The sequence below is a fragment of the Phoenix dactylifera genome, chromosome 3 (genome assembly GCF_009389715.1).
Source record: "Phoenix dactylifera cultivar Barhee BC4 chromosome 3, palm_55x_up_171113_PBpolish2nd_filt_p, whole genome shotgun sequence".
Lineage (NCBI taxonomy): Eukaryota > Viridiplantae > Streptophyta > Magnoliopsida > Arecales > Arecaceae > Phoenix > Phoenix dactylifera.
The window spans coordinates 20,149,990-20,175,678 of NC_052394.1; the positions used below are offsets into that span (position 1 = coordinate 20,149,990).

General features: G+C 39.2%; 3 protein-coding genes across 3 annotated transcripts; all 3 read left to right on the forward strand.

Moving 5' to 3' along the window:
• The first annotated feature begins 1,009 nt into the window (after nucleotides 1-1,009).
• On the forward strand, nucleotides 1,010-7,448 carry LOC103714386. Its single transcript, XM_008801607.4, has 2 exons — nucleotides 1,010-1,255; nucleotides 5,272-7,448. The coding sequence occupies exon 2, from the start codon at nucleotides 5,593-5,595 to the stop codon at nucleotides 7,309-7,311; it is 1,719 nt and encodes a 572-aa protein (XP_008799829.2). The 5' UTR covers nucleotides 1,010-1,255; nucleotides 5,272-5,592; the 3' UTR covers nucleotides 7,312-7,448.
• A 2,099-nt stretch (nucleotides 7,449-9,547) lies between these two features.
• On the forward strand, nucleotides 9,548-12,583 carry LOC103714414. The gene is made up of 2 exons (XM_008801651.4): nucleotides 9,548-9,707; nucleotides 10,465-12,583. The coding sequence occupies exon 2, from the start codon at nucleotides 10,641-10,643 to the stop codon at nucleotides 12,381-12,383; it is 1,743 nt and encodes a 580-aa protein (XP_008799873.2). The 5' UTR covers nucleotides 9,548-9,707; nucleotides 10,465-10,640; the 3' UTR covers nucleotides 12,384-12,583.
• Nucleotides 12,584-17,379: 4,796 nt separating this feature from the next.
• On the forward strand, nucleotides 17,380-20,220 carry LOC103714413. The gene is made up of 2 exons (XM_008801650.4): nucleotides 17,380-17,495; nucleotides 18,346-20,220. The coding sequence occupies exon 2, from the start codon at nucleotides 18,398-18,400 to the stop codon at nucleotides 19,991-19,993; it is 1,596 nt and encodes a 531-aa protein (XP_008799872.2). The 5' UTR covers nucleotides 17,380-17,495; nucleotides 18,346-18,397; the 3' UTR covers nucleotides 19,994-20,220.
• The last annotated feature ends 5,469 nt before the right edge of the window (nucleotides 20,221-25,689 follow it).

A 25,689-nucleotide genomic window follows, 5' to 3' on the forward strand; every position in this document is an offset into this window, starting at 1 on the left:
CGTAGCCCAAGCAGAGCTGATCACGGACCTTCTGGCCCGCCTAAACCTGGTCCAAAATTTTTCGGACTTGGGCATTAAAAAAAAGGCTCATGGGTCGGATTTGGGCAAGAAAAACGGTCCGATCAAAAAAATCAGGCCGGGCCTGATCGGGCCATTCTGGCCCATTTTCAAATTCCAAACAAAAAAAAAAAAAAAAATCGGACCTATCGGGTCGGGTCGAACTAGACGGGCCTAGAACCAGATTTATAAAGTCGGATCAGACTTGGACAAAAATTTAAATCCGTCAGTCGGGCTGGGCCGAGCCTGGGCATAGCCATCGGGCCTAATTTTTGCTGTAGAGACCGGTCCGAGCCCGGCCCGGTCTGAATTTTGATCAGCTCTAGGCCCAAATCCTCGCCAAGACATCCGGCCATTGCTCGCCCTCCTCCGTGACAGCGGCACAGCCTCCCTCCACGCCCAGGTCGCGGTCGCCCTCAGCAACCACTCCGCCGGTCGCGAGCTCTTCTTCCTCATTGTTGCGGACGTCACCGTCCCTCTCGTGCTTCAGGTCCTCATTGCTGCCCTTGTTGCCCGGATGGAGTTCGCCCGCAAGGACGCCATCCGCCCCTTGTCTCCTGGCCACGTGGTGAAATCTCATTGCCAAGGTGCAGGACCGATGTGGTGCACCAGGTTATGGTTTTCGCAGCTGACTCTTAGCAGCCAATCCGTGTTCAGGGCATTGATGGAACTCCATCACTCGAACACGTGTCATTCATCCGATGGGAAGATGAGGTATTTCTCCCAGCGTTTACCTTCTTGTCGATTCCCAACAAAACCCACCCATCGTCGACTGTCACAATCAACCCTCATTTGCCGCTCTGTAATTGGTTCGGTAAATGGCGATAGTAGTGATGCCACCATTCATCAATGGCCACGTCATATATAATATTGTTGTGAATATGGAGGTGCCCTTTAGTATTTTCCTCTTTAAAGATTCGCTGGAAAGCGGTGGGTTATCCACTTGTCTTCCCTTCTCCCTACCTTCGTTTGGTCACACCAAAAGCCCCAAAGCTCCTCCTCCTACCGAGATCAAAAAGGAGAAAGAATGTCTACGAAAGAAAGGGAAGAACAATTAAAGAAAAACCCTAAAAAGCCCTCCTTTCGCTCTGTCTGTTTGCGCTTTTCTCCTCTAATCTCTTCCATCTCTGGGGGCTTCTTGGTTTTCCAGGAAGAGAAGAAATCTCTCCTCGTTTCTTGACCAATCTTGAAGCCAGCGGTGAGTATGTCAACCGTTTCCAGTTAGGATTTCTGTATTCACATGTTACTTATCTGGAGCCCGTTCTTGCCCCGTTCTTTCTGTTTATTTTATAATGGGGTAATGGAAATCTCAGTTGAAATATGGTGAAATTTGAGATTTTTGTGGTTTATGCTTATGATTCCTTCTTCTCGATCGGATTCGTTGCTCTATACGTGAGTTTGACTGCTAATTGATATGTTTTGGTGATGATATGTATCTGGAATTAGTTAAGTTTGATCGAATCAGGGATTTCAAGGCCGGGTTTTGTTGAATCTTCGTTGATTTATTGAAAGAAACAAAAATTTAGTCTTCTCTTTTGTTCTAACAAGTTTGTCTGCTGATGCTTCTTCGAATTGTAAAGCTTTGTATAGGAAAACTTTGTTGATTAATGACATGCTGAAATAAATGCGGGCAATGCGATTAAAAAAAAATTGGAAGGATAAATGCGTCCACCAAATGGTTCCTACATATGAGGGGAAGAAATTGTGGGTATTCGATAATTAGTCTGACCTTTATAGTATAAAACAACGAAAATTCTTGGCTAAGAAGTTTAAAACTTCGAGGAAGAAGATCATTAGGTATGCCAGTGAAGTAGGAGGAGCTGAGGGAAATGGGAGGTATGGATCCTAGTAAAGCAGGGATCCAGGCTTATGAGGGTTGATCACTGTAAGGAGGACACCTCCATATGATCTTGTGGACTGGTCCAAATTCAACAAAGTCGAGGGAAGAAACAATGGCAAGAAAGACAATGTTTTTTTCCTTTAATTTTTCTGATAAAAAATTAAAAAAAAATTACCCGAGTATATGTCAGCCATGGAATAGCGGATTGTAGTTGTGAGCTTTTTCTTTAAAAGAAAATAAACTGAGAATTAGGACTAACTTACTGTATAAGGTGTGGTAGCCTTGCAGGCAGAGAACTTATGGTCGCCTTATTGTTGAACATGCTTTAAAAAAAATATTTTATTAGTTATTTTGTATTTACAAGCAATAAAGATGGGGTGTCACATCCTAAATCCAAGACATAATACAACCATGCTACCGTGGGGTACCCCGCTCACGATAACATGAAGCCAATCATGGCAACTTGTATAAAAGTTCATATTATACAAAATATAATAATAAGGGATCCAAAATCTTGCATCAATTAAATAAGAATCAAGTTGTTGCTACAAATCTTCTAAACTCAAAATTCTCATATATTCATAAACCAATATTTCAAAAATCCATAAAATTATTAACTCTAAGCCAAGAGTCAATTAATAAACTAAAATTCTGCTGCAAAGGTCTCTTAGCTCAAACTCCAAGCCTAGATCATTCCTCATTTCTAGTGATCTTATTTGTCTAAAAAAAAAAAAGATGTGAGCTATATAGCTCAGTAAGTAAACCTTATACTATCTTATCAGATCAATTATAAATTTTTACACGCATCATTAAATCATTTAAAGAAAATAACTATCACTAGAAAACAGAATATATTATAATAACAATATAATCGTAAATTAATCGTGTTTTTGTATATGCATAAATCATGCAAATTACATAAATATGGTTTCCAACACAAACAAAATCGTAAATCATGCTAATTTTATAAATTCATAAATCATTTATCATTTTGCTATATCATAATTCATAATAATTCTAGAGACTGAATGCTAAGATCAACTTATATCCGTGACAGGACTGTAATCAAAATCATGCCAACTACTATAACTGCTGGTGGGGCTGTATGCTAAGCTACTATAATCCGTTGGCGAGAGCTGTATGCCAAGCTATTGTAATCTGTTCACGAGAACCGTATGCCAAGCTACTGTAACTCGCTAGTAGAATCGTACATAGCTATTTAAGAGCCCATAGTTATATTTCTTATGCCATATTTTCTTAAAACATATGTTCATATGTCATAAATAAATGAATAAATAAGTTGAAAGACATTAAATGGCTTGATAGAGTTAAGAGTTCATAAATAAATCATTAATAGTGAAACAATTATGTAAGCAGTCGTTTCATAATAAAGATGCAAATTCCATAAATATGGAGTTCATAGTTCATAAACCAGTCATTAATATAGAAATATCAATAAAACCATACTTTTCATGACTGTACATGATTGCATAATATCATATGCTTGACCTTAATTTAAGAAAACATAAAATCATCAATATCAAATATTCTTTTTATATTTCAAAAAGTTTTAAGCAACTGATAACTCAAAAACTACTAAGAAGTGTCAGAATTACTTATCTTTTGCGTTAAATCCTCAAAATTCACTAGACAAATCTGCTAAATTTATTTAAAGATATTAAAAGAAAAATTAATTCATATTCGATAACTGTAATAGTATTAAAATAATAAGAAAAGGGGACGGTTGGTCAGGCATGCGGTAGCACCGGGTGCGTGATGTCTAATTGATTCGATCAATGAATCATGAAGCACGGACTCGATCAAGGCCAAGATCGTTTGGTAGGATTTATCTATAATGGGTTTCAAGATGCTCAATAGGGTCGGGATGATCGGTCTGATAGGCTATTCGGGCCCCAAGGCAGCTTCGAGCCTCTTTGCAAAGGTCAACTTGGATCCATAACAAAAAAAGATAGAACTTTGAATTGGGATCCCTAGGTCCGCTTAGAGAGAGAAAGAGGAAAAAGAGAGAGAAATAAGAAAGAGAGCATCTTCATCTCTTCTAGAAGAGGAAAGGGAGGTTGGGATCATCAAGGACCATGCTGGGGGGCATGGCTAGTGGCCAGTGGCGGTGGACAACCACCAGCAGTAACTGGTTGGCAAGAAAATAAGGGGCAAATGGTCAAAAAGATGGGAGAACATGGAGTTTTCTTCCATTTTTGTAGCCCTTGGTTGCTCACTGGCGGCGATGGCTTCGTCGGAAAGGGTCATAGAGAGGGTGGGGGACTTGGCCAGAGGTTCGGCATCAAGAGGCGGTGGCATCGGTAGCTAGAAAAAGGAAAGAAGGGCCGAAAAAAATAGGAGAAGCAGAACAAGGAATTTTTCGGTCAATTTTCAGCCAATTTCTTGGCCGGTGTCAGTGGTTTAAGGCTGTGAGAAGAAGAGAAAACAAAGAGGAGGAAGGCCGAAGCCTTGCCTTGGCTCCGCAACCTCTCCGACCCCAATTTCCAGTGGGCACAGTGACAGATTCTCCGAGATTTTGAAGGGAGAAAAGAGGGAGAAAGAAGAGAATGAGGGTTGTTGCTCAATGGTGGAGGGTCATAGAGGGGAGGGGTTTTCTTTTTATAGAGGAGACCTAGGGTTCCAGCGGCCTTAGGTCTCCGATTTGTGCTCGGAATCCCCGATGGGAGTCTACTGTTGCATGTCACGTGCGAAGCATGCAAAGGGCCTGCGATAGGCCAAGCCCAATCAGGCCTAGTGGACCAAGCTCAGGCGGGCCTTCACATGGGATTGCAGAAGAAATTGCTGAAGCTGTTTGTCATGGCTTTAATATAAAGAGATGGGTTAGAGCATATGCCAGCCCTCTTTTAAGGGATTTGCAGAAAAGTATAGGAAAGAGTGAAGAAGAAAAAGAATTAACTGACAAGATTCTTGGTGGTTTAGATTTGGGGAGGGTGGGGGGCAAGAGTTTGGCCTTTTTATTTAATGTAGGTGCACAAATAACATGAAAGTCCAAAGATAATTATTTTTGTATATTTTATGAAAATATTATTTGAATTTAGTGGTCCAAATATCGCCTAAACTGAATTATCTTTAGTTGTATTAAACTAGTACCGGTCAGTTTTCTTGATTTCTTAATATTCTATTTTTGCTTTAATTGTTCTTGCAGTGGTGCATATTATCATTAATAGTGTTTCATGGATGGCAAGGCTCTAATGTATCTTGTTTTTATATACATTCAAGTTTATTGTCTGATATTCTTATAGAATTAGTGATCTTCAGTTTCATGCTATTATTGTCTGTTGGAAAGCTTTATTAAATAAGTATCACTGTAATAATGACAATTATTTGATATTTTAAATATTAATTTACTGCAGGTTATTCGGTCGATTGCTTATCAAGATTAGAGTTGGTGCTGTTCCTAGGACAGAATTTCAGGCATCTTACTTGAGTACAGAATTCTGTCATACCTATTAATGCTTAACTCTGTGTTCATCTGTGGCGTATCCTTCCAAAGACCCAGAAAATTCATAAAAAAATAGTGAATCCTAGCATTTATGCCCTTGAGTGACTTCAGAAAGAGACTATAGTAGGGTGAATTTCCATTAAGTAGTTAATCATCAACTACTTCTAGTCACAGCTGCCTAAGAGACCTGAACTGGAGTATCCATTGAAGTTTGCTTAAACTATACAAGAGAATGGTTTCAAATGGTAATGGAAAATCCACGAATGAAATCCAGGAAGAAGTAGGATCAACCATGCCACCAAATGGTTATGGAACCAAGGATCAGATACCTCTTTATATCCAAACTTCTCAGATGGGACTTCTGGATGAGAATAAGCACCACAATAAATTTCTGAATACATTAAAAGCTATTCCTTCTAAATCCAGATTTAAAAAATTTGGGCCTTCCCCTTCAGCCAAATTCCGGCAGCTTGCAGCAGAACGAGATGAGATCTCACGATCAGTTCATTCTGCTGATGAAAGTTCTTCGAGACACTTCCATGTGCCCTTTGTCCGGAAAGTCAATTGGACTTATCTGTGGGGACTGTGTAAGGAATGGATCAAAGAACCCATGAACATGGCTCTTCTTGTTTGGATTGCTTGTGTTGCCATCTCTGGTGCTATCTTGTTCCTTGTCATGACTGGCATGTTAAATGGTGTTTTAACAAGGAAATCCGAGCGAGACACTTGGTTTGAAGTTAATAACCAAATTCTCAATGCTCTGTTCACTCTCATGTGCCTCTACCAACACCCAAAACGATTCCACCATCTTGTGCTTTTATGCAGATGGGAACCCAAAGACATTCTAAGGCTTAGAAAGATATACTGCAAAAATGGGACCTACAAGCCTCATGAATGGATGCATATGATGGTCGTGGTGATTCTCCTCCATTTGAATTGCTTTGCTCAGTATGCTTTATGTGGGCTTAATTTAGGATACCCCCGATCAAAGCGACCTGCGATTGGAGTCGGCCTTTGCATAGCTGTTGCAATTGTTGCCCCAGCTTTAGCCAGTGTATATAATATTCTTAGCCCTCTTGGTAGAGAATACAAGATTGAAATGGATAGTGAAGCACAAGTTGAGATCATCTCTACTGATGATAGCAGACCAGCAGCTCTCCGGATCAAGTCTCTTGAAAAGAAATATTCATTTATTGCAAGAGAAGACCACGGGGCTCCAGAGAGTAGACCAGAATGGATAGGGGGGTTATTCGATTTCTGGAATGATATTTCTCTAGCCTACCTTTCAGTCTTCTGCAGCTTCTGTGTTTTTGGGTGGAACATGGAGAGGCTTGGGTTTGGTAACATGTATGTTCACATCGTGACTTTTCTTCTATTCTGCACGGCTCCTTTCTTTATTTTTAACTTGGCAGCGGTCAATATTAATAATGATGCTATTCGAGAGGCATTGGGAATTGCTGGCATTTTACTTTGTCTTTTTGGCTTGCTGTATGGTGGCTTTTGGAGGATTCAGATGAGGAAGAAATTTCACCTTCCTGGAAACACCTTTTGCTGTGGTCATCCCTCAGCGACTGATTGTTTTCAGTGGCTTTGCTGTTGCTCATGTTCTCTTGCTCAGGAGGTGAGGACAGCAGACTATTATGATGTTGTGGAAGATAAGCTTTGTATGAAGCAAACCAGTGATGATAACCAGCTTGCATTGTCTCCTTTGCCCAATGAAGACGGGTTGCCTCTATTCAAATCCACCCCTAGTTCTCCTTACAGGGGAAATTCCAGTCCATCTCTTTTCAAGATGGAATACTCATCAAGTCCCGGCAGGTTTTCAGGTGGGCATACTCCAGACAGGCATTTGCCTGCAGTAAAGGAGGGTTCATCTCTGGAAAAGGAAGATGATGAAATGAGACCACCTGTTCAAGATGTTATAGAAAAAGAAGATACTCGGGCACCATAGTTTGTGGAATAAGAGAATTGTAATTTTGAGTGTATTCTAGTCAAAACTGTTTTTGTTTCTGCAATTTCTTCTCACTGTATGGAATTTCTATATTGTGTTGCATGAAATGGAAGTGATCGAGTTTCAATATTTTGATCTATGTCTGCCCTTAGATGTTTTCACAGAAAATCACCTTCTTTCCTTGCATATTCAGAAGTTCAATGACATTTATTTGTCATTAGCTTATTTATTTCTCATTGCAAAATATGAACAAAATATAACTACTACTAAAGGTATTACATATCTAAGACCTAGCTGGTGTCTGATTTACCTTGCTTGGCTTCTTATTTACTCTCCTATCAAGTGTAATGCCTGATTAGTGCGATGAGATTAATATACTTTGTTTAAATTAGTTGCAGAAGAACTGTATGTACATTGTTACTTTTCCGGTTCTAACAGGTCTAAAACATATTGATCAGGATGGATCTCTCTTTCCATCATATTCAGTTTTAGCTAGTCTTGGGTCCGGGAGGGTGAAGCCAACAAAGTCAAACTACTTCTGATTGCTATAGGGTGGGATTTTGCTCATGTCGAGAATTGAGAGTGGAGTATTATCTGCTGCAAAAAGTCAGCAAAAATGGCAGATTTCAATTTGTTGTAGGTTCACATTTGTCTCTCATCATTTGAAACAGGTAGATGCTCGAATATGAAGCCACCTAGTTAGGAAGGACTACTGCGTAACATGTCTACATCGATCTCTCAAGTACTAAGTGATGAGGATAGCCCTCATTCCATGCTCCTTAAGCCATCTCTATGATTTCATCGTCACAGCGCTGAATGTTTTTTATACTGAAGAGATGGGAAAATTCGGTCATGTAAAAGAGATCCGGTCGCAGCGAAAATTTGAGCCTCCTCAAATCAGAAATCCAAGGGGAAGCAGACAATTCAAACATAGTAGACCACCCACTCTTTCCAACCACATTCCCATTCTGACATGTAAAAAGGCCACTTGCTCCAATATTCAAGGCCTGTTCTGATGCAAAAGTCCATCAACTTGCTCCAACCAATCACCTGTTCCGATAAAGTATATGGAGTTTAAACTTACACTTCCTTTCAATTCTGTTTAAATCTTTTATTTCCCCGTAAGCATGTCATTGGATATGAAGGATAAGAATTGATGAGGTCTTTCAAGAAAACAATTAATGAGACTGTCCTAGCGATATTAGTGGTTTAATTCGGCATTGTTTGGTTTAATGCGTCTTCCTGTCTTTTGTCAAGTGGAAGCAAAATGATGCATATCATTAAAAACAGAGGATTCTGCTGTTTGACGGCATTTCCGATGATTAGAAACTCCTCTTTATTCATCCATTATTCGCAGCCAGATCGACGGCAAATTGTGTCAAATGGGTGATCCCAGAAAAGCTTCTTGTTGTCAACTCTCTTCCCATCCAACATTTTGCTGTTTAATAGGACGTTTGGGGTACTTGGATCTAATATGTATCTTCTGTTGCTCGGTCAAGTTTGGGTACCCACCACGGTCCATTTCCTGCTCCACCGGAGTGGGGTCTTGGCGTGTTGGTCCAGGCCTGCAGTCGACCTCACCAAGTCTTCCCAAATAGAAGGATTCAATAACGAGAGAGGATGCGGAAGAGGGTGAGTCATAACGGTTTCCAAAGCCAGACTATTCCACAGTCAAATATGTCATACTGCTTGTTTGTCAAAAGCTATTTAGATGAGACGCTGGTCGTTTGTTACATATATCCTTCTCAAGCCCGAGTCCCAAACTCCCAATCAAATAATATTGACTGGAAAGTTGCAATTTCTAATAGCCTGATGGTCTTCGACTTACAAAAAAGATTACTCTTTCCTTCTTCTGATTAGCTGAATTTTTTTATTCGTGGCTGGAGAAACTCTCATGTTGAGGGTACAACACCTAAAAATGAAAGGAGGGTCCTATTCCAAGAATAAATTTATTCTATTCCTCCATTGAAATAATTATTCCAGAAATAAGTAGGCCCGGTGGGAATAAGCATTCTTGCGGCTGAACTCAATAGGGAGGGCAATGCCGTAACTTCGGTGAGACATGACTGGACTCTCTTCGTTTGACCCAAAGAAGTTTGAACGTCTGGTGGCGAGCTGACCGTTTCCACCCGCCCTTTTGCTTATGATATCCCTTTCGGCCAGTTCATTTTGATGTCTAATTTAATTTCCTCTTCTATATATGTATATTAAGAAAAAAAATAAGGCTTTCACATGTTTGTGGTACAACTAAATGGAAACTTCTTCCAATATGAACGAGGGAGCCATGCTTGTTCTCTTCCGGGCAAGCCCTTTCTGACGGGAAGCAGGAAGAGCTCTGGTGCGGACTTCCCAGATTCTTTCGATCGACCGGCATATCATCTCTCACCATCGCAGAGGTAATTCTTGCTCTTCGATTATATTTAGGAAGCTGGATTTGTTTATTTCTAGTAGATCATAAATATGAAGATCTGAAGGTTTTGGCATGACAGGTTTGGATAATAGAATTTTTGTTTCGTAAGATTGGGTTTTGAGTTTTTGTGAATTTGGCATGTTGCTGAACTCGGTAGGATCTGCTGAACTCGGTTTCTCTTATTGTAGAAAATTTCAATCGAAATGATTATATTTTGATCATCTGGTTTGTTGTTTCATGCTATATTTATCAGCTACAATGGGATTATTACAAGTTATATTTTCTCGATGCCTTGAAAGCAGTTTTTGTGTCAATTGATGGATATTTGTTGTCATTTTTTATGTGAATCCCATGTTGGATATCTCAAGTTAGTGATGGTATTAAGGGCTTCCTTCAGCAACTTGGCATTGGTTTCTGGCATATGGCAACAAGTGATCACTAGAACTTTCGAACTCTTTGAATCATAGTTTGGTGAATACTTTGCTAGGATGGGGAAAGGATAAGGTGTTTGTGTTTTCTGATAATGTGCTTTAAAGTTTGCAACTTATGATTTGCCCTTTTATTTCCCCTAGAAAAAGAAGAAACAAACAGTTTTCTGGGTAGATGAAGTTCTTCAGATTCTGATTGTATGCCAGTATTAATATAGCTTTTCAGATATAAACACCAAAGTTAACATGCTCAGGACTATTTCTGCTCAAAAAACATGGCTAGAATTATTCATCATCTTTGGGATTTCGATGCAGGAAATTTGGTTTTGGTCCTGAAAATTTTGGTGCCGCCAGCCAGCATCATATTTGCAAGAAGTTTTGTCCAAATTTCTGGCATCCTCTTGAGAAAGTTGACATTCTATCCATCAAGAAGGATTTGGCAAAGAGTGGTCCACTGAATTCCTCATTCTTCAAATTATTAGCGTAAAACAATGGTTTCTAGTGGCAACGAGGATAGCACAGAAGAAGTCCATGATGGATTAGAATCTGGAACAGCACCAAGACTCCCCAAGCTAAGGGAATACCGCATTAGGATCCCATCACTTGATGCAGGACCACTGGATGAGGGAACACGCAGCAGGAGGCTTCTGGACTTTCTGAAAGCTCGTCCCTCCGTCGAGTGGTTTAAGAATCTCAAATTCTACTCCCCCTTCGCAATTTTCCGGCGAGCTGTAAATAAAAGAGAAGAAATCTCAATTTCAATTCCTTCTCCAGTTGGCAACCGACGCCGTTTCTATATCCACTTCATCAGGAAGATCAACTGGGCTTCTCTCATTCATATCTGCAAGGAATGGTTGAAGAATCCACTGAATGTTGCTCTTCTTCTCTGGTTTCTCTGTGTTGCTGTCTCTGGTTGCATGCTGGGTTTGCTCCTGCTTGGGCTCTTGAACAAGGCCTTCCCTACAACATCATCTAGAAATCATTGGATTGAGATCAACAACCAAGTCCTTAACGCACTCTTCACACTCATGAGTATTTACCAGCATCCGAATCTCTTCCATCACTTCTTTCTACTCTGCCGATGGAGATCAGAAGACATCATTGAGCTCAGAAAGATATACTGCAAGAATGGAGCTTACCGGCCTAAAGAATGGGCTCATATGATGGTTGTTGTGGTCCTCCTCCATATCACTTGTTTTTCGCAGTACACCTTGTGCGGTCTCTACTGGGGATACTCCAGAAAGCAGCGACCTGAGTTTGCCGAGAACTTCTTCTTTGCTTTGGGGATTGCTGCACCAGTCTTTGCTGGTCTGTACACAATTTACAGTCCTCTTGGGAGGGAATACAATTCTGAATCCGAGTCTGATGAAGAGTCCCAGGCTAAGGTTTCTGGTGCTGATCCTAACCAATCTAATAAGGTTGGTCTTAGGCTATACGAAAGGAGAATAGTGATAAGTCAACCAGAATGGGTCGGCGGGCTGTTCGATTGCGGCGACGACGTTACCGTCGGCTACCTCTCTTTCTTCTGCACCTTCTGTGTCTTTGGATGGAACATGGAAAGGCTTGGGTTTGGGAACATGTATACTCACATCTTTACTTTCCTTCTGCTGTGTGTAGCTCCCTTCTGGATTTTTAGCATCTCTGCCCTCAACATTCACGATATTGTAATTGGCGATACGGTGGGGATTGCAGGGATACTTCTATGCGCGTTTGGTCTGATCTATGGTGGTTATTGGAGAATCCAGATGAGGAAGAAATTCAAATTTCCAGGTAATACCTTGTGCTGTGGCTCTGCTTCGATGACTGATTACATGCAGTGGATGTTCTGCTGGGCTTGTTCCCTGGCTCAGGAGGTGCGAACTGGGAACTTCTATGAGATCGAGGATGACAGCCTCTACAGGAAGCTTTTGGATGCTGATGAAGAAAGCCGGTCTCATGATGGTGGATCGAGCCCAGAGATTGCATCCGATTGTAGCTCCCCTCTTCCAACCTCTTGTACAGCTGAGTCACCAACTTCTACTACGAGAAGAGGAGTGGAATGTAGCAGTCCAGATGATCAGTCATTTGGAAGAAGGCAAGAGAGCTCTTTGTTGACTCTTCATGATGTAATGACTCCGCCTGTTCAGCCATTGATGGAGTCTCAATACAGAGCTAGCGATGATGATGCAACCACACCATCACCGGCTTCACCATCCATATTACGTACAGAAGATAAAACACCGCCTCCAATTTAAAATGTGAAGTTTTATGAGTTTGTAAAGATTGTGCAACGTTTGTACCAAAAAAAAAAAAAGATTGTGCAACGTTGCTTTACCATAACTTGTTCAGCAGTGTGCACAGAGAACACTGCTCTTATTCATCAGAGCAAGTTGTTTCAATTTTTAATGAAAATTCATTCATGATATCTTAATGACAAAAAGGATGGCTTGGTATACGAGGCTCGAAGATTTGGAGAGGGTCGGATGTGCATAGCCTTTCTATTTCTGTGTTCGGAACCTATGACATCTAGATCATAGTGAAACAACCCTGCAATGCTGCACTCATGAATTACCATACTATTAATGTATTACCATATTATTACTATTCATGAATTTCTAAATTAAGGATTCTATACTCATAAAAGGGTTTTTATTTTTTGTTGAATTTATATATGGAAGAAGGCAATGGCTTTTGAAAGATGGATTTACAATCGTATAAGCTTGAAATTATTTATTCTTGAAGAATATATAACTAAATTTCTATAAAATAAGAATGAAAAAAAAAGATTTTAGATACAACCACTAATTAAATGGAAACAATTGTTAGGAACAAAGCAACATTTTGTCCAAGATGCGGATTTTTAATAATAATATTCAAAAAATAACTTTTTTTAAAAAAAAATAGGTGGATTGAACTCTAAGCCTCCAACAATATTGCAGGTATGTGCGAGTCAAACATAAGGTTAACACTTAATATTTTCATTCAGAGATATTCTAGATCAAAACCTTCCTATTATTTTTGCGCCTTGTTGATGCATCAGACCACATGAGATCAGCTCACTTTAGGATACAAAATTTTAATATATACCCTAAATTAGCCTTAATCAAGTCGTATTGTTTCATTGTGTACTGAAGGGGTCTCTGATCATACATGAATCTTTCATTGATCAAGTTGTTAAAACTCCATTAATAAAAATGAAAAAAGAGACAGCATTTAGAAACATAAAACAGGACTAGGATCACCAAGCATATATTTTGATCTTAATACTGTTTTCCTCTTTTTGAACAGAAAATAGAGAGAAAAAGCTTAGACCATCTTGCATTAAAAAGAAATATGAGTCTAGACTATCAATTGTTTTCAAGATATTTTACAATTATTCATGATAGGCATAAATTAGTGGTCACTGTTATTGCTTCCACCTATGTGCTTTATATTGGCTTTCAGTACTATAGTTGTATATAGACAAATCAATAATTTTACAAATATTCATGGATGCCACATGTAAATATTTTTAGTGAAATTTTTTAATACATGATTGGAGTTAATTGCGTTGCCCCTCAAGCTTGGGCCTATGGTGAATGGAAGCTGACTACTGCAAAGATTCAAAATTTCGCAGCCTTCTGAATTGTCCACCCTTTCACTGGCCTCTCAAGTTTATGGAAGGGTAGGGTATAACTCTGATATAACATAGTCTGGAGGTGGCCTGCAAGTCTCCTAGATTTCTGTTCGCTTACTCAACCCTTTAGATTCACCAATAACAAGTCTAAGTCCTCTTCTGCAGCCTAGCTTTAAGGGTCCAAAGGTGGACCAATCAGAGGGTCATATTGTGATTATAGACCATGCATGGTGCTCGGTCAATGGTAAATGATGCGGCGATATTGTTAATTTTCAGGAGGCTCATCGGATGCTAATTGGTCTAGACTAGTAGGATCACTTATATCATCAAATCGGCGCATCAGCACGGTAATTAGTGGTCTCACTATTGTGACCATGGTTGATTCTTGCATTGCATCATTAATCTGAGTTGACTACGCCATTTGGCCAGGTCAACTGGTCAAAGGCACATTGCTAACCGACCGATGAATGGCATATGGCCCAAAGTTAGATTGATGAATCAATTTTATCCGGTAGCAATTGGTCGTCTTGCCATGGTTACCATGATTATTTCATAAGTTGCACCTTAAAACCAAGTTAAATGCTCCACTAGGCCAGGTCAAGGGTGCGTCATTGGCCTACCAATAAATGTGACATGTATGGCCCAGAGTCAGGTTAGCCAAAATGACCTAAATTAAGTTCAGATAGACTTTGGGGTGATGGTAGGCCCCAATTGGGCTGGACGGTTATCTAATTAGATTTCTTGGCTCAATTTGATACTGATTTTGGAAAGTCCACGGGAAATCGCCCAATATTGGACCGGTTCCATCTTCTTTTATTGGTAATGACCAGTTCCATGTAATGGCCGGAAAATTGTCCTTCAATTGACCAAGAAGAGCTCGCCAGCTGGTCAGCGTGAATGTAGTCATGTTTGGACTCGTGTGGGCAGGCTTTGCGGCCAAATATTTTTCTAGTTCTCCATGAAGTTCATTTGATGTAAAGAGGATAGATCCTATATATTGGCAAGAAAATGTTATAGATTAGTAGTGTGTGGTTTGATTTAGTAAGATGATATATGATATGAAACTAGCATATATAATCTGCAATAGATACGCTTCTGTAATTTTTTTAACTATTTTTGAAATACAATATTGTAACAAACTATTTTTTATTAAAAAATAATAATGTAACAAACTATTAATATCCGTGAAGGGTGGGTATATTTTTGTCTCCTTTACAATATAACAATGTATTAACTTATAATAAATAGAAAGTTTTAATGATTAAATTTTTGTTGCATATTAAATAATAAATCTTAATGATGGTTTAGCACAACACCATCAAATAGTGAGCTTCAATGATGGCCGACATCCTAATACGGATAACTATATTGGACAAACAGGACCTCCATGCAGAAACTTTTATTAATAACACCGTCATCATTAATATTTTTGTTACATATCTCAGGCTTGACTGGAAACCAGGTTCTAAAAAGACAAAAGAATAGTTTCAGGAAGAGGGTGGAAGGCGAGAACATCGATAGCAGGTTGTAATCTCTGAAGAAAGAGGGGTCGAAATCTTTTGTATTGGTTGAGATTACGAAGGAAACATGCAATAATCTATTTCTTCCTTGCGTGTATGGATGTCCGGTCCCTACTTTCACCTTGCTTTCGAAGCATCCTCTGAATTTCCTCCCTGAGTGTCCCTTGTGAGAACAACGTCCGGTTTTCCACAAGAAAGGAGATTTGTTCCCTAACCGTGTCAAGTAAAGAGGCTTCAAAACAGAAAATCCGGTTGCTTCGTTCTCTCCACAAGCACAAGCACAAGCACAAGCACACCATGGCTCTACCGGCTCCACATGAGGTGCAATTTTTTTTTAAAAATAATTTTAAAAATATAATATAACAATATAATAGATTATAATAAATAAAAAAATTAATAATTAAATTTTTATTGCAAATTAAACAATAAACTTTAATGATGGATGAGTACATGAATATCGATGTCATTAATAGTTATTGCATATTAAGCAATGAATAGTGTTAGCATTATTAATACGGAGTTTATATGATATAAGTTAAGCCTTTATTTTATTATGTATGTATACATATAATAGATGAATTGGGTTAATAAGAAGATACTTTTATCATTAATATTGATATCATCCATTTGTCGAATGAAAAACTGTACAATTTTTATGTAGAAACTCCTCTCATTGATACTAGTATCATTAATACCGATCGCATGTGATCTAAGAGATACGTTTTTTCTTCTTTTTCTACATGTTCTTAAAACATAATATAATAATATAACAAATTATAACAAATAGAAGATTTCAAGTGCTAAGTTTTTGTTGCATATTAAGCAATGAACATTAATGATAATCAGCATATTAATGTAGACATTATTGTTACGAATATTGATATGGTGAATGGAGAGTTTTGTACAAATTAAATCTCCATTTTAGACATATAAAATAGAAGAGAAGTGAAAAAAATAATTAGTTAGTTAGGCAATCATATGGTTTGCCAGGAACATTGCTAATCCATTTTTATTAATTTTTCATCCAGGACAATTTTGCAAAAGTGAAAATCTTGAAAGTTGACTATAAATAAAATTTTTCTACTTAAACACATAACATGTTTCCAAGCAGAGTATTTGCGCCACTAATAATGATTCAAATATATAAATTCACTTTTAACAAAAGTTTGTTCTCAGCATGTTACAGAACACAAAGTGCAGTATAGATTTGTTTCATTGTCCAAGTTACAAATATTTTTAGTACAATCAGACAACTCGAGGGCTCTTGTGTCATAAATTTTGTAATTAAGATTGTTAGCATATAACATGGAACTCATCGTCCACTTAATACAAATTTCAAACTCATTTATGAAACACATCTTGTTTCAAAGAAAATACCTCATTTCCCTGTAAACACTTAAATACTGTTATCTTTCCATCAACCTGGAAATAAAAGGAGAGAGTTTGGATGCGTGTCTATTTGTGTATGCACGTGTACGCGTAATTGTCGCTAAGTAATTCGTCAAAACAAACGTGCAAACCGAAGGTGTGAACCTGTGACTTCTGGACCCGACGCAATAACATAATGAAAAAAGTGGGGTAAATTTATCAATCATCCGGTAGCCGCAATCCGCGCAAAGACCTTAAAGGACGCACTGAATTCAAAGACGCACCTCATCAATTGGACTCGCAAATCACGCGAGTCGGGGGTAGTTCGGTAATTATGGCGTGGTCCGCCATCTCCAGCACGACAGGATACCTTGTGCGTGTGGGTGATTTGGTCAGCAGTCCTCCCTGGAAGTCGACCAGCTTCCGCCCGTTTCCGTCGACCGTTAAACGTTTGAAAATCTACAGTCCCCGCTCCCTCTCTCACCATCTCTTGCCGCCCTTCTCTGACCTCTTCATCCTCCCCTCCCAAATTCCTCAAACTTTTAATACGGTTAATGGGAAGTTGCTGCCATTGACTATAAATTTCTTTTTTTTAATCGGATATCTCCAAGGAGACCATTGACTATAAAGCCTTGAGGAGAGGCAATAATAAATTTAGTTAACTCTAAGAGCAGAAAGGTCACCTCTATTGGTCCTTATCATTTATTTTTCTCTCTTTCTTTATATATAGTGGGAAAAAGGCATTGCATGCCGAAAGTGCTCCTTAAGCTTTTCCAGGTCTCTTTAGTCTGGGAAAGGAGGGATCAGGAGCATGCGTTTCTAGTCATCTTCTCCTCCTGCTTGCTCTCTCCGCTTGGCCAGAGGTACTATTGCTGGCCTTTACTTCTTCTGTATCATGTTCATTTGATAGATGTATCGATAAGGAATTTAAAAGCTTGTGTTTAGAAAAAAAAATCATACTTTCTGAAATTGAATTTGACACTGTGATCGTTTGTGTTGTAGTTTTTCGGTCTTAAAAGAATAAATCTGCTTTTCTTCTTGATTCTGTGCTTTCTTGATCAAATATGATGTCGTATTATTCTTTTCTTAGGATATTTTTTGCTGCGAAGGGAGGAGGTATATGCTCTTTGTAACTCATAGTTCTATAAATCCTAATGGCATGTCAATTAATTGATCTGTACAGAAAGATCATGGCTTGGGAATGGAGTGATAGTTTTGAAGATTTTGCGCACTTATGTGTTAAAAAATTCTACAATTAGGTATTGATTTTTCTTAGGATAGCCTTATAAAATCATTATGGAAGAGAAGAAATGACGCCGGCATCAGTTTCACACAAAAAAGAAAAGAACTTAAGGCATTTGGAAACAGATGGATGAGCAGGACAGAAAAGGAACTAGTAGGAGAGAGAGGACGAAGAGAAGGACAAAATTTCTTGGATGTATTCGTACATGTATTGTATGAAATACCCGTTTTCAGCACAAAAAAAAAAAAAAGAGAAGGACAAAATCATGATAAGAGAAAAAAATATTATGACAGAGAAAAAGGTTTTAGTAACAAACCACAAGGTGAAAGAGAAGGTGATCTTTTGATGTGATAAAATATGAAACCACAATTGACATCCATCCAAATATAATTCATCGCTTAAATGAGTGTTAATAAAGATAAAGTGGCTTCTCAATTGGGCTTTTGGAATCTGACGCTGAGTTTTTACAGGTAACTGGCATAAATATTGGAGTCCCTTCGTTCTACATAGATACAAAAAAGAATGGATTCCGACGAAAACGGTGAGAAGAAAGATGAGATCCAGGCAGCACTTGGAAAGGGCAGAAGGGATCACATCCCTGTTTGCGTCCCAACTGTTGAAAAGGAACTTCTGGATCAGAGAACCCGCAAGAAAAGATTTCTGGACTTCTTAAAAGCCCGTCCATCCAACGAATGGTTCTCCAAATTTGGCTCCATTGGTAGGTCGTCTCCTTTCACCTTTCTGAAGCGAAAGGGAAACCAAAGGGACGGCTCTTCACCACCTGATCCTGCTCCCGGCGGTAGATGGCGACACTTCCATGTTCGGTTCGTCAGGAAGATCAACTGGGCGGCCTTGCTCAGGTACAGCAAGAACTGGGCAAAGCATCCCATGCATATGGCTCTTCTTGTCTGGCTCTTCTTCGTCGCTGCGGGAATCATCATGCTCTTCCTCCTCATGACCGGGCTCCTCAACGGTGCGATACCGAACAGCTCCCAAAGAAAGAGGTGGACGGAGATTACTAACCAAATCCTCAATGCTCTCTTCACCATCTTGTGTCTCTATGAGCACCCAAAATTGTTCCACCACCTGGTACTCCTATGCAAATGGAGATCGAGCGACACCGTGGAGCTAAGGCAGGTTTACTGCAAGACGGGAGCTCGCCGGCGTTATGAACGGGCTCAAATGATGCTCGTCGTCGTCCTTCTCCACATCACTTGTTTATGTCAGTATGCCATGTGTGCTCTCTACTGGGTTTACACCAGAAAGACGCGACCAGACTGGGCGGTGAACCTCTTAATGGGCCTTGGGATTGCAGCACCAGTCATCGCCGGTCTCTACGTTGTCTACAGCCCCCTGGGGAGGAAGTATGAATCCGAGACAGATGAAGAGTCGCAGCGCGAAGTAGCCATGGCTTCTAAACCAGAAGCAAGTGAGCTGAAGCAGTATTCCAGAAGGGTAGTGGTGACGAGCCCAGAGTGGGTAGGAGGGCTCTTTGATTGCTGGGATGATCTCACTGTGGCCTACCTCTCGTTCTTCTGCACCTTCTGTGTCTTTGGGTGGAACATGGAAAGGCTCGGCTTCGGCAATATGTACGTTCACATCGTCACATTTATGCTGCTCTGCCTTGCTCCTTTCTGGGTGTTCTACGTGTCGGCCCTCAACATCGAGGACGATGTGATCAGAGACATGATGAGGATCACAGGCGGCGTGCTCTGTTTTCTCGGCTTACTCTATGGAGGCTTTTGGAGGACTCGGATGAGGAAAAGGTTCAAACTTCCTGGGAATCCCTTCTGTTGTGGTTACCCAAACGTGACTGATTTCATGCGGTGGCTCTTCTGCTGGTCATGCTCTCTAGCTCAGGAGGTGCGGACGGCGAATTTCTATGACATCGAGGAAGACAGCTTCCATCGAAAAGAAATGGAGGAGGAGAGCTGCCCGGGGTTGCAGCCGCTGCCACGAGAAGGTGGACTGGGGCCATTGGTTGCACCCAGCCACCCAATTCTGAGCAACTCTAGCCCAGCTAAAGATGAGAACAGCAAACCAGATTCTAATGGAATAGCAGCAGACTGTACTCCTGATGATTCGGCAATCACCACCAACACAGGGGTTTCAACTTGAAGATAACCAGATGCACAAGAGCTGAGATAGGTCTCTGAGTGGTTGATGGGTCAGAAAGAAGAGGGGGTGGCCGTCCATAGGCTTCCTTCATCAGATAGGACACTTCGCTTGTGTTAGAGATTCTTAATTAAGAGCCTAAAGAGTTTGATGATCTTTCTTTGTACTTATTATTCATAAGAAAATTCTTTTCTTATCAGTATAGGATGGAAACATAAGCTGATTTAATATTGGGGTGGAAGATTGTAACTGGGAAATGCATATAACCTTAGCAATTTGGTTGTGTAAGGCCCAGCCTTACTGGGCCGGCTTGTTGGCCTGGCCTGGTGCCAAAATAGTGGCATGAAGGCCTGTTTTAGTTAGAAACAGAGCAATGCCCTGGTAGATCATGGCGGAGAAGGAGGAAGAGTCCTTCTCCACCATGAACTCCATCAAAGGCTAGGATAAGCCTAGCCTCCACTACTATATACAGCCCTCCCAACTCTCCTTCAAACATCACCAACGATCGCCGACCACCGTCGCCACTTTTTTCCTCTTTCTTCTTCTAATGCCGCCGATTCCTAGTCACTATGCTCGCCGGAAATTAGGGTCGACGACGCCGACCGAGCCAAGGTAATGCTCCGATCCTCTTCCCCATTCCTTGTTCTTCCTCTCATAACCCGAAGTAATAGCTGTTTGCCACGAAATAGACCAAAAGACGACTGGATAAGGATCCCTCATTTTGCCTCTTTTTCCTTTTTTTTTGGCAATGCTCGTCGGCGGCATTCATCGCCGAAGCCATCGGCCGCTTCTCCATATTGGTTCATGGTCGGAGCCAGACCCTCAGCCATCGGCGAGCGAGCTGGGATCCGAGTTCACTGTGGTATCCAAGAGAACCATCCCTTGTTGACCAAATCTACGAACCCGAGTTAACCTCTATAAAAGGCCCTATCCACTCTGGTGCCCGAGCTGCCTACTCGACTAATCGCTTTGGCCCTGTTAAATGTCCCTACAACCTTCATTGATAAACCATTTTAATTAATTTTGGCCCTAATTGAGTCTGATTCATTGAGCGAATTGTCTAAACCTAACCCACATGAAACCATCGTATGCCCGATCAAATCTTCTCGTATTATTTTATTAAAATTATCAATTAGACATTAATTTTGTTGTTAATATTTTAAATAGGTCTAGTAGAGTTGCCTAGTGAAGTCTGACAGTCTAAGATAAAAGAGGTAAGTAGATCTTACACTCCTTATTATTTTTTACATGATCATATTTTTTTTGTGCATAAAATTTGCTCGTGAAAATATCATGCTTTTCTGAAAATTATGGATCAGCATATGTGCTATGAAAATCATGCTTTATTATGAAAAATAGTTTCATGAATGTTTTGATGAAAATAGTTTTATTATGAAATATGAATCTGATCATGTCATTTAGTGTTTTTCATCTATTTATATGTATGTTTTATATATATATATATATATATATATATATATATATATATATATATATATATATATATATATATGTTTTCTAAAGGCTTTTAAATTACTATGACCACTCACCACACAATTGCCTCCGTCCCTCATAAAATAAATGTTAGAAATACATATAAAGAATAGTAAATTCAGTGGCCTGTGTGATACATAAGTAACATAATTCCATCCCTTGAGGGGAGGGAAAGAATTCGGCATGTGACATGCTGAATCAATTTAGAGTACCAATGTGCAAACCAGATCCCTTGAATCCCATAGAGAATTTATGCAAACCAATTTACAGGTTTAATATCTAGTTAATCTGCTATATGACCTCAAGGGCAATTACCGTGGCAGAGAGATCTTATCTGAGGTATGAATTGTGGGAGGGAGCATCAGAAGGTTGTCCATCAAAGAAAACATTGAGAGGTTGGAATAAAACCTAAAATGATGAGTTATGAAACTAATAATCTATAATAGGAGGCAAAAATAAATTATTCCTATGAAGATCCATGGGGGCGTATGTTTAGTCCCACATCGACTATGTATTAGATAGATCTTCGATATTTATACAGAACCAAAAAATTCGAATAGCATCTTAGCTAGTTTTTTTGGGTGAGGTCATGGATTATTACCAATAGTATTAGAGCGGATCGAGCCCATAATCCACCTAGATTAAGGAAAACTGCAGCACAGGCTTATTTGGGTTAACCATAAGCTGATTATGGTATTTGTGTTTGGTTGACCCTTAATCTGGTGAGGATGTTAGGGATTAAATAGAAGTATACGAGGATCTTAGAAGTTTTTGTTTAGTTCCATATCGGCTATATATTGAATAGATTTTGGATATTTATAGAGGGTCAGGAAATCCAAATAACATCTTCTGATTAGTTTTTTTGGGTTCAGTCCTTGGTTATTACAATTCTTTTAATGGTTCTCAAAATGGTGAGCTTAATTGCCTATCACATATATCTAGTCTAATGTATTGCATATCTCAATACCTACGCCTTGTTCCTTTTTCTTCTTTAATCATTTGAATGCTCTGAGGGAAGGATGTCTTGATGTAAATAAGCATCTAACCGGGTGCAAGGATATATCTGTGTGTGTGTGACACGTACTCTGCCCAGAGTTCAAGCGATAAAGCAAAAGGGAACCCAATTATTTGGTCATAAGCTCATAGGCTGAAGGTTTCGGGTATGTTGTATAGCTACTACAGAATAATAAGCTAGGGTTCAGAACGTTAAATTCGGGTTTATTTGGTGATATTGATCGCCCACTTCACACAAAATTATCAGATCTGGATTCATGCAGCCTCCACCTCTGGTTTACAATGCTGACATCCCCAAAGCCCTTGAGCAAACCTTGACCACTTCACAATTTTTGCTCATTTAAAAATGTATAATTAGATAGACCTCTGAATACTTTTTTCTTCTTATTTAGATGGTGTTTACATCCCTCCAAACTTTTAAGATCAAGCTTCCTCAGAGCCAGATGATCTAGGTAAAATGAATGTGAAGTGATACTTTATGACAATGTCTAAGCTGCAACTGGGTCATTGATTGCCTTGTTTTAGCTGGCCAGGGCAAGTTAAAAAATTTCTAGAGACTCTCAAAACGTGAAGCTAAACACTACAAATTATTTGGGCTCTGAGTTCCTTTTTGCCCCTCTTTCTTTTCTCCTTTTCAAGATGCCATCAACTTGATAGAATATAGGACAATTGGATAAACATTCTATGACCTGATTAGATTTCAAAATGACAACCTTGCTATTTATTCCCTGCATATCGTACTTTAGAATCTTAAAAAGCTGCTAAGAACTTTTTAGGTGCTAATCACTGCAACGAAAGGGTAGCATTGGTTATAACCAGCCTTAGCTGAGCTGGTTGGTATCCCTTTCCACTTGAAAGAGATCTGGGGTGAGAGCACCAATGGTGGCACGTTCACCGTATTTCTTAAAGAAAGTCAAAATTCGTATTTAGTCCAGCTGCTTTAATAACATCAATAAACGCTAATTTAAAGAAAGTTTGGTACCAGAAAGTAACATTTCAGATCAATATAGGGGAGATGAGAAGGAGGTTGATGTAAATGGAGAATATTCAGACAAAAAGGGGTTTTGAAATGTATACCTTATTTCTGGAGGTATCTCTTTCTAAAAGCAGGGAGAACAGGTAAGACAGGAAGTTTTCTTAGTGCATTCAGACTTTTTAACTACCTTTGGTTCATTTAGACATTTACCTTTTGGGCTAAGTTAGGGTTTGAGAAGTTCTCCAAAAAGTAAATTTGGTCCGAAACCTATGCCGATAGGATAAATGGCTTTAAACTAATTATGTTTCTCAAATTCTGGATTTTGATATTATCAAACCGAATTTTTCTCTAGTAACGAACTTAAAGGATTTATTGTTCCAAGAAAGAAAGCAACAGTTTACATTGCTTTCAAAAATAAAAACTAAGATAACGGCACGTTATAATTCTATTTGCAGAACAATATATAGTGCTTTCTCTATTTAATGATCTAAATTGAATAGTGTAAAGTTGGGTGGGGTCAACAGCTTATTAAACATACCTCAAATGCAAAAAGAAGTTTATTCTCCTTACTCCTTGTGATAACCAAGATCTCACCCAAAAAGCTAGGCGGAAAGTATTTTTTTGGTTCCTTAGTCCCATATAAGTAGTTAAGATCTACCTAGTGCATAGCCGATATGAGATTAAACACACACATGTACGAATCCTCATATACTCCCTCTGTTTAAACTCTGGCATTCTCACCAGGCTAAAAATTTAAATACATTCAAATCCAATCACAAGCACTATGATCGGCTCATGGAAAGCCCTATTTGGAAAATCACCAGATTCAATGTGGACCATTTTGGCCACTACGAGCGGGGTTCGACAGGGTTCAGAAGCGAGATCCGCCACATCAGAAAGCCAAGTAGTAACTCAAACTTTAGGAGGCCATAATTTAGTTATACGGTGCTCGATTGAGATGATTTTTTTTTTAAAAATTGGGTATCTTTTCGAGATCTACAACTTTGGGCCAACCTAGGAGATTGAATCTGGCTAAAATTTTATTGTTTAGGCCCCGAAACAAGTTGGTCAAACCGCAAGTTTTCTTTTTGGGTAAGATTTTGACCAAGCATAACTCTCATCCAATAAGAATTCGGTGGAGCGACAAAAGTCAAAGTTAATATAAAAGTCGAGATCTACCTCCTCAATATTTTTAAATATGTCTATTTAAGAAAGAGAAGTCATACCAGGATTATAAAGAGGAATCCGATCTAAATTGTGTTAGAGCGGACCTCACATTATAAATAGAGGCTATGTACCTTATTTTTTAAATAATTAATGAAAGAAAAGAGAACTTAAAGTCCTACTTTCGATATTTCTCTATCTTCTTCTAGCTTTCTTTTAAGATATTCGAGTTCAGCAGGTTGAAGAAAATCTTTCTTCTCTCCAATCGGATCACCATGGGCCAAATCCGTTTTGATACCATTTGCAACAATTTAGGACCTCATCTAAAAGGTTAGCTGGAAGATATTATTTGGATTTTTTTAGTTCTGTATAAGTACCTAAGATCTATCGAGTGCATAACCCATATGAACTAAACTCACCCATATGAATCCTCACACTCCTAATTTAGTCTTAGGTATAAACCGCTCTATCAACAACGTGTTGTTAGCAACTGACATGCTTCAGCAGAACATTCCACTTGCAAATTATAGAGCTCGCTCAGTTGTATCACTTGTAGCGAGTGCAAGGACCTTCAAGGTTGACCGAGCCCCTCTAGAACTGCTCTTTCTCCATCCCTCCTCAAATGGAATTCCCAACTCAAACTCTACTCCATCATCCCTCCGCGCATTTACAAGCATTTTAAATGCTAAAAGTATTTCTATTATGATCTTCTGTTACACACAACACTGTAGAATTCACTTTTCAATTGATTTCAGCTAAATTGGTGGTGCAGTTGGATGCAGTTGTTAAAAATACATATATAAATGCACTACAATACACATAATCTAAAGTATACTATGAAATGCCTGTCAATTTTACAATCACTGGAGCTTACACTTCGTTTCTATTAGGATATTGATGTTCTCATTTGGGCTTTCACTCTCTTTTTTTTTGGCACTTCTTTGAAAAGGTACAATCATCATCTCTTGGTAAGTATCATGCCTTTACACCAGTCATCTATTTCTCCTTGTCACCGTGGACCATATTTGGTCCATTATATAATTTCTATCAT

Excerpts from the sequence above, each read along its gene's own strand:
- LOC103714386 (XM_008801607.4), top strand. The coding sequence starts at position 5,593 with ATGGTTTCAAATGGTAATGGAAAATCCACGAATGAAATCCAGGAAGAA.
- LOC103714414 (XM_008801651.4), top strand. The coding sequence starts at position 10,641 with ATGGTTTCTAGTGGCAACGAGGATAGCACAGAAGAAGTCCATGATGGA.
- LOC103714413 (XM_008801650.4), top strand. The coding sequence starts at position 18,398 with ATGGATTCCGACGAAAACGGTGAGAAGAAAGATGAGATCCAGGCAGCA.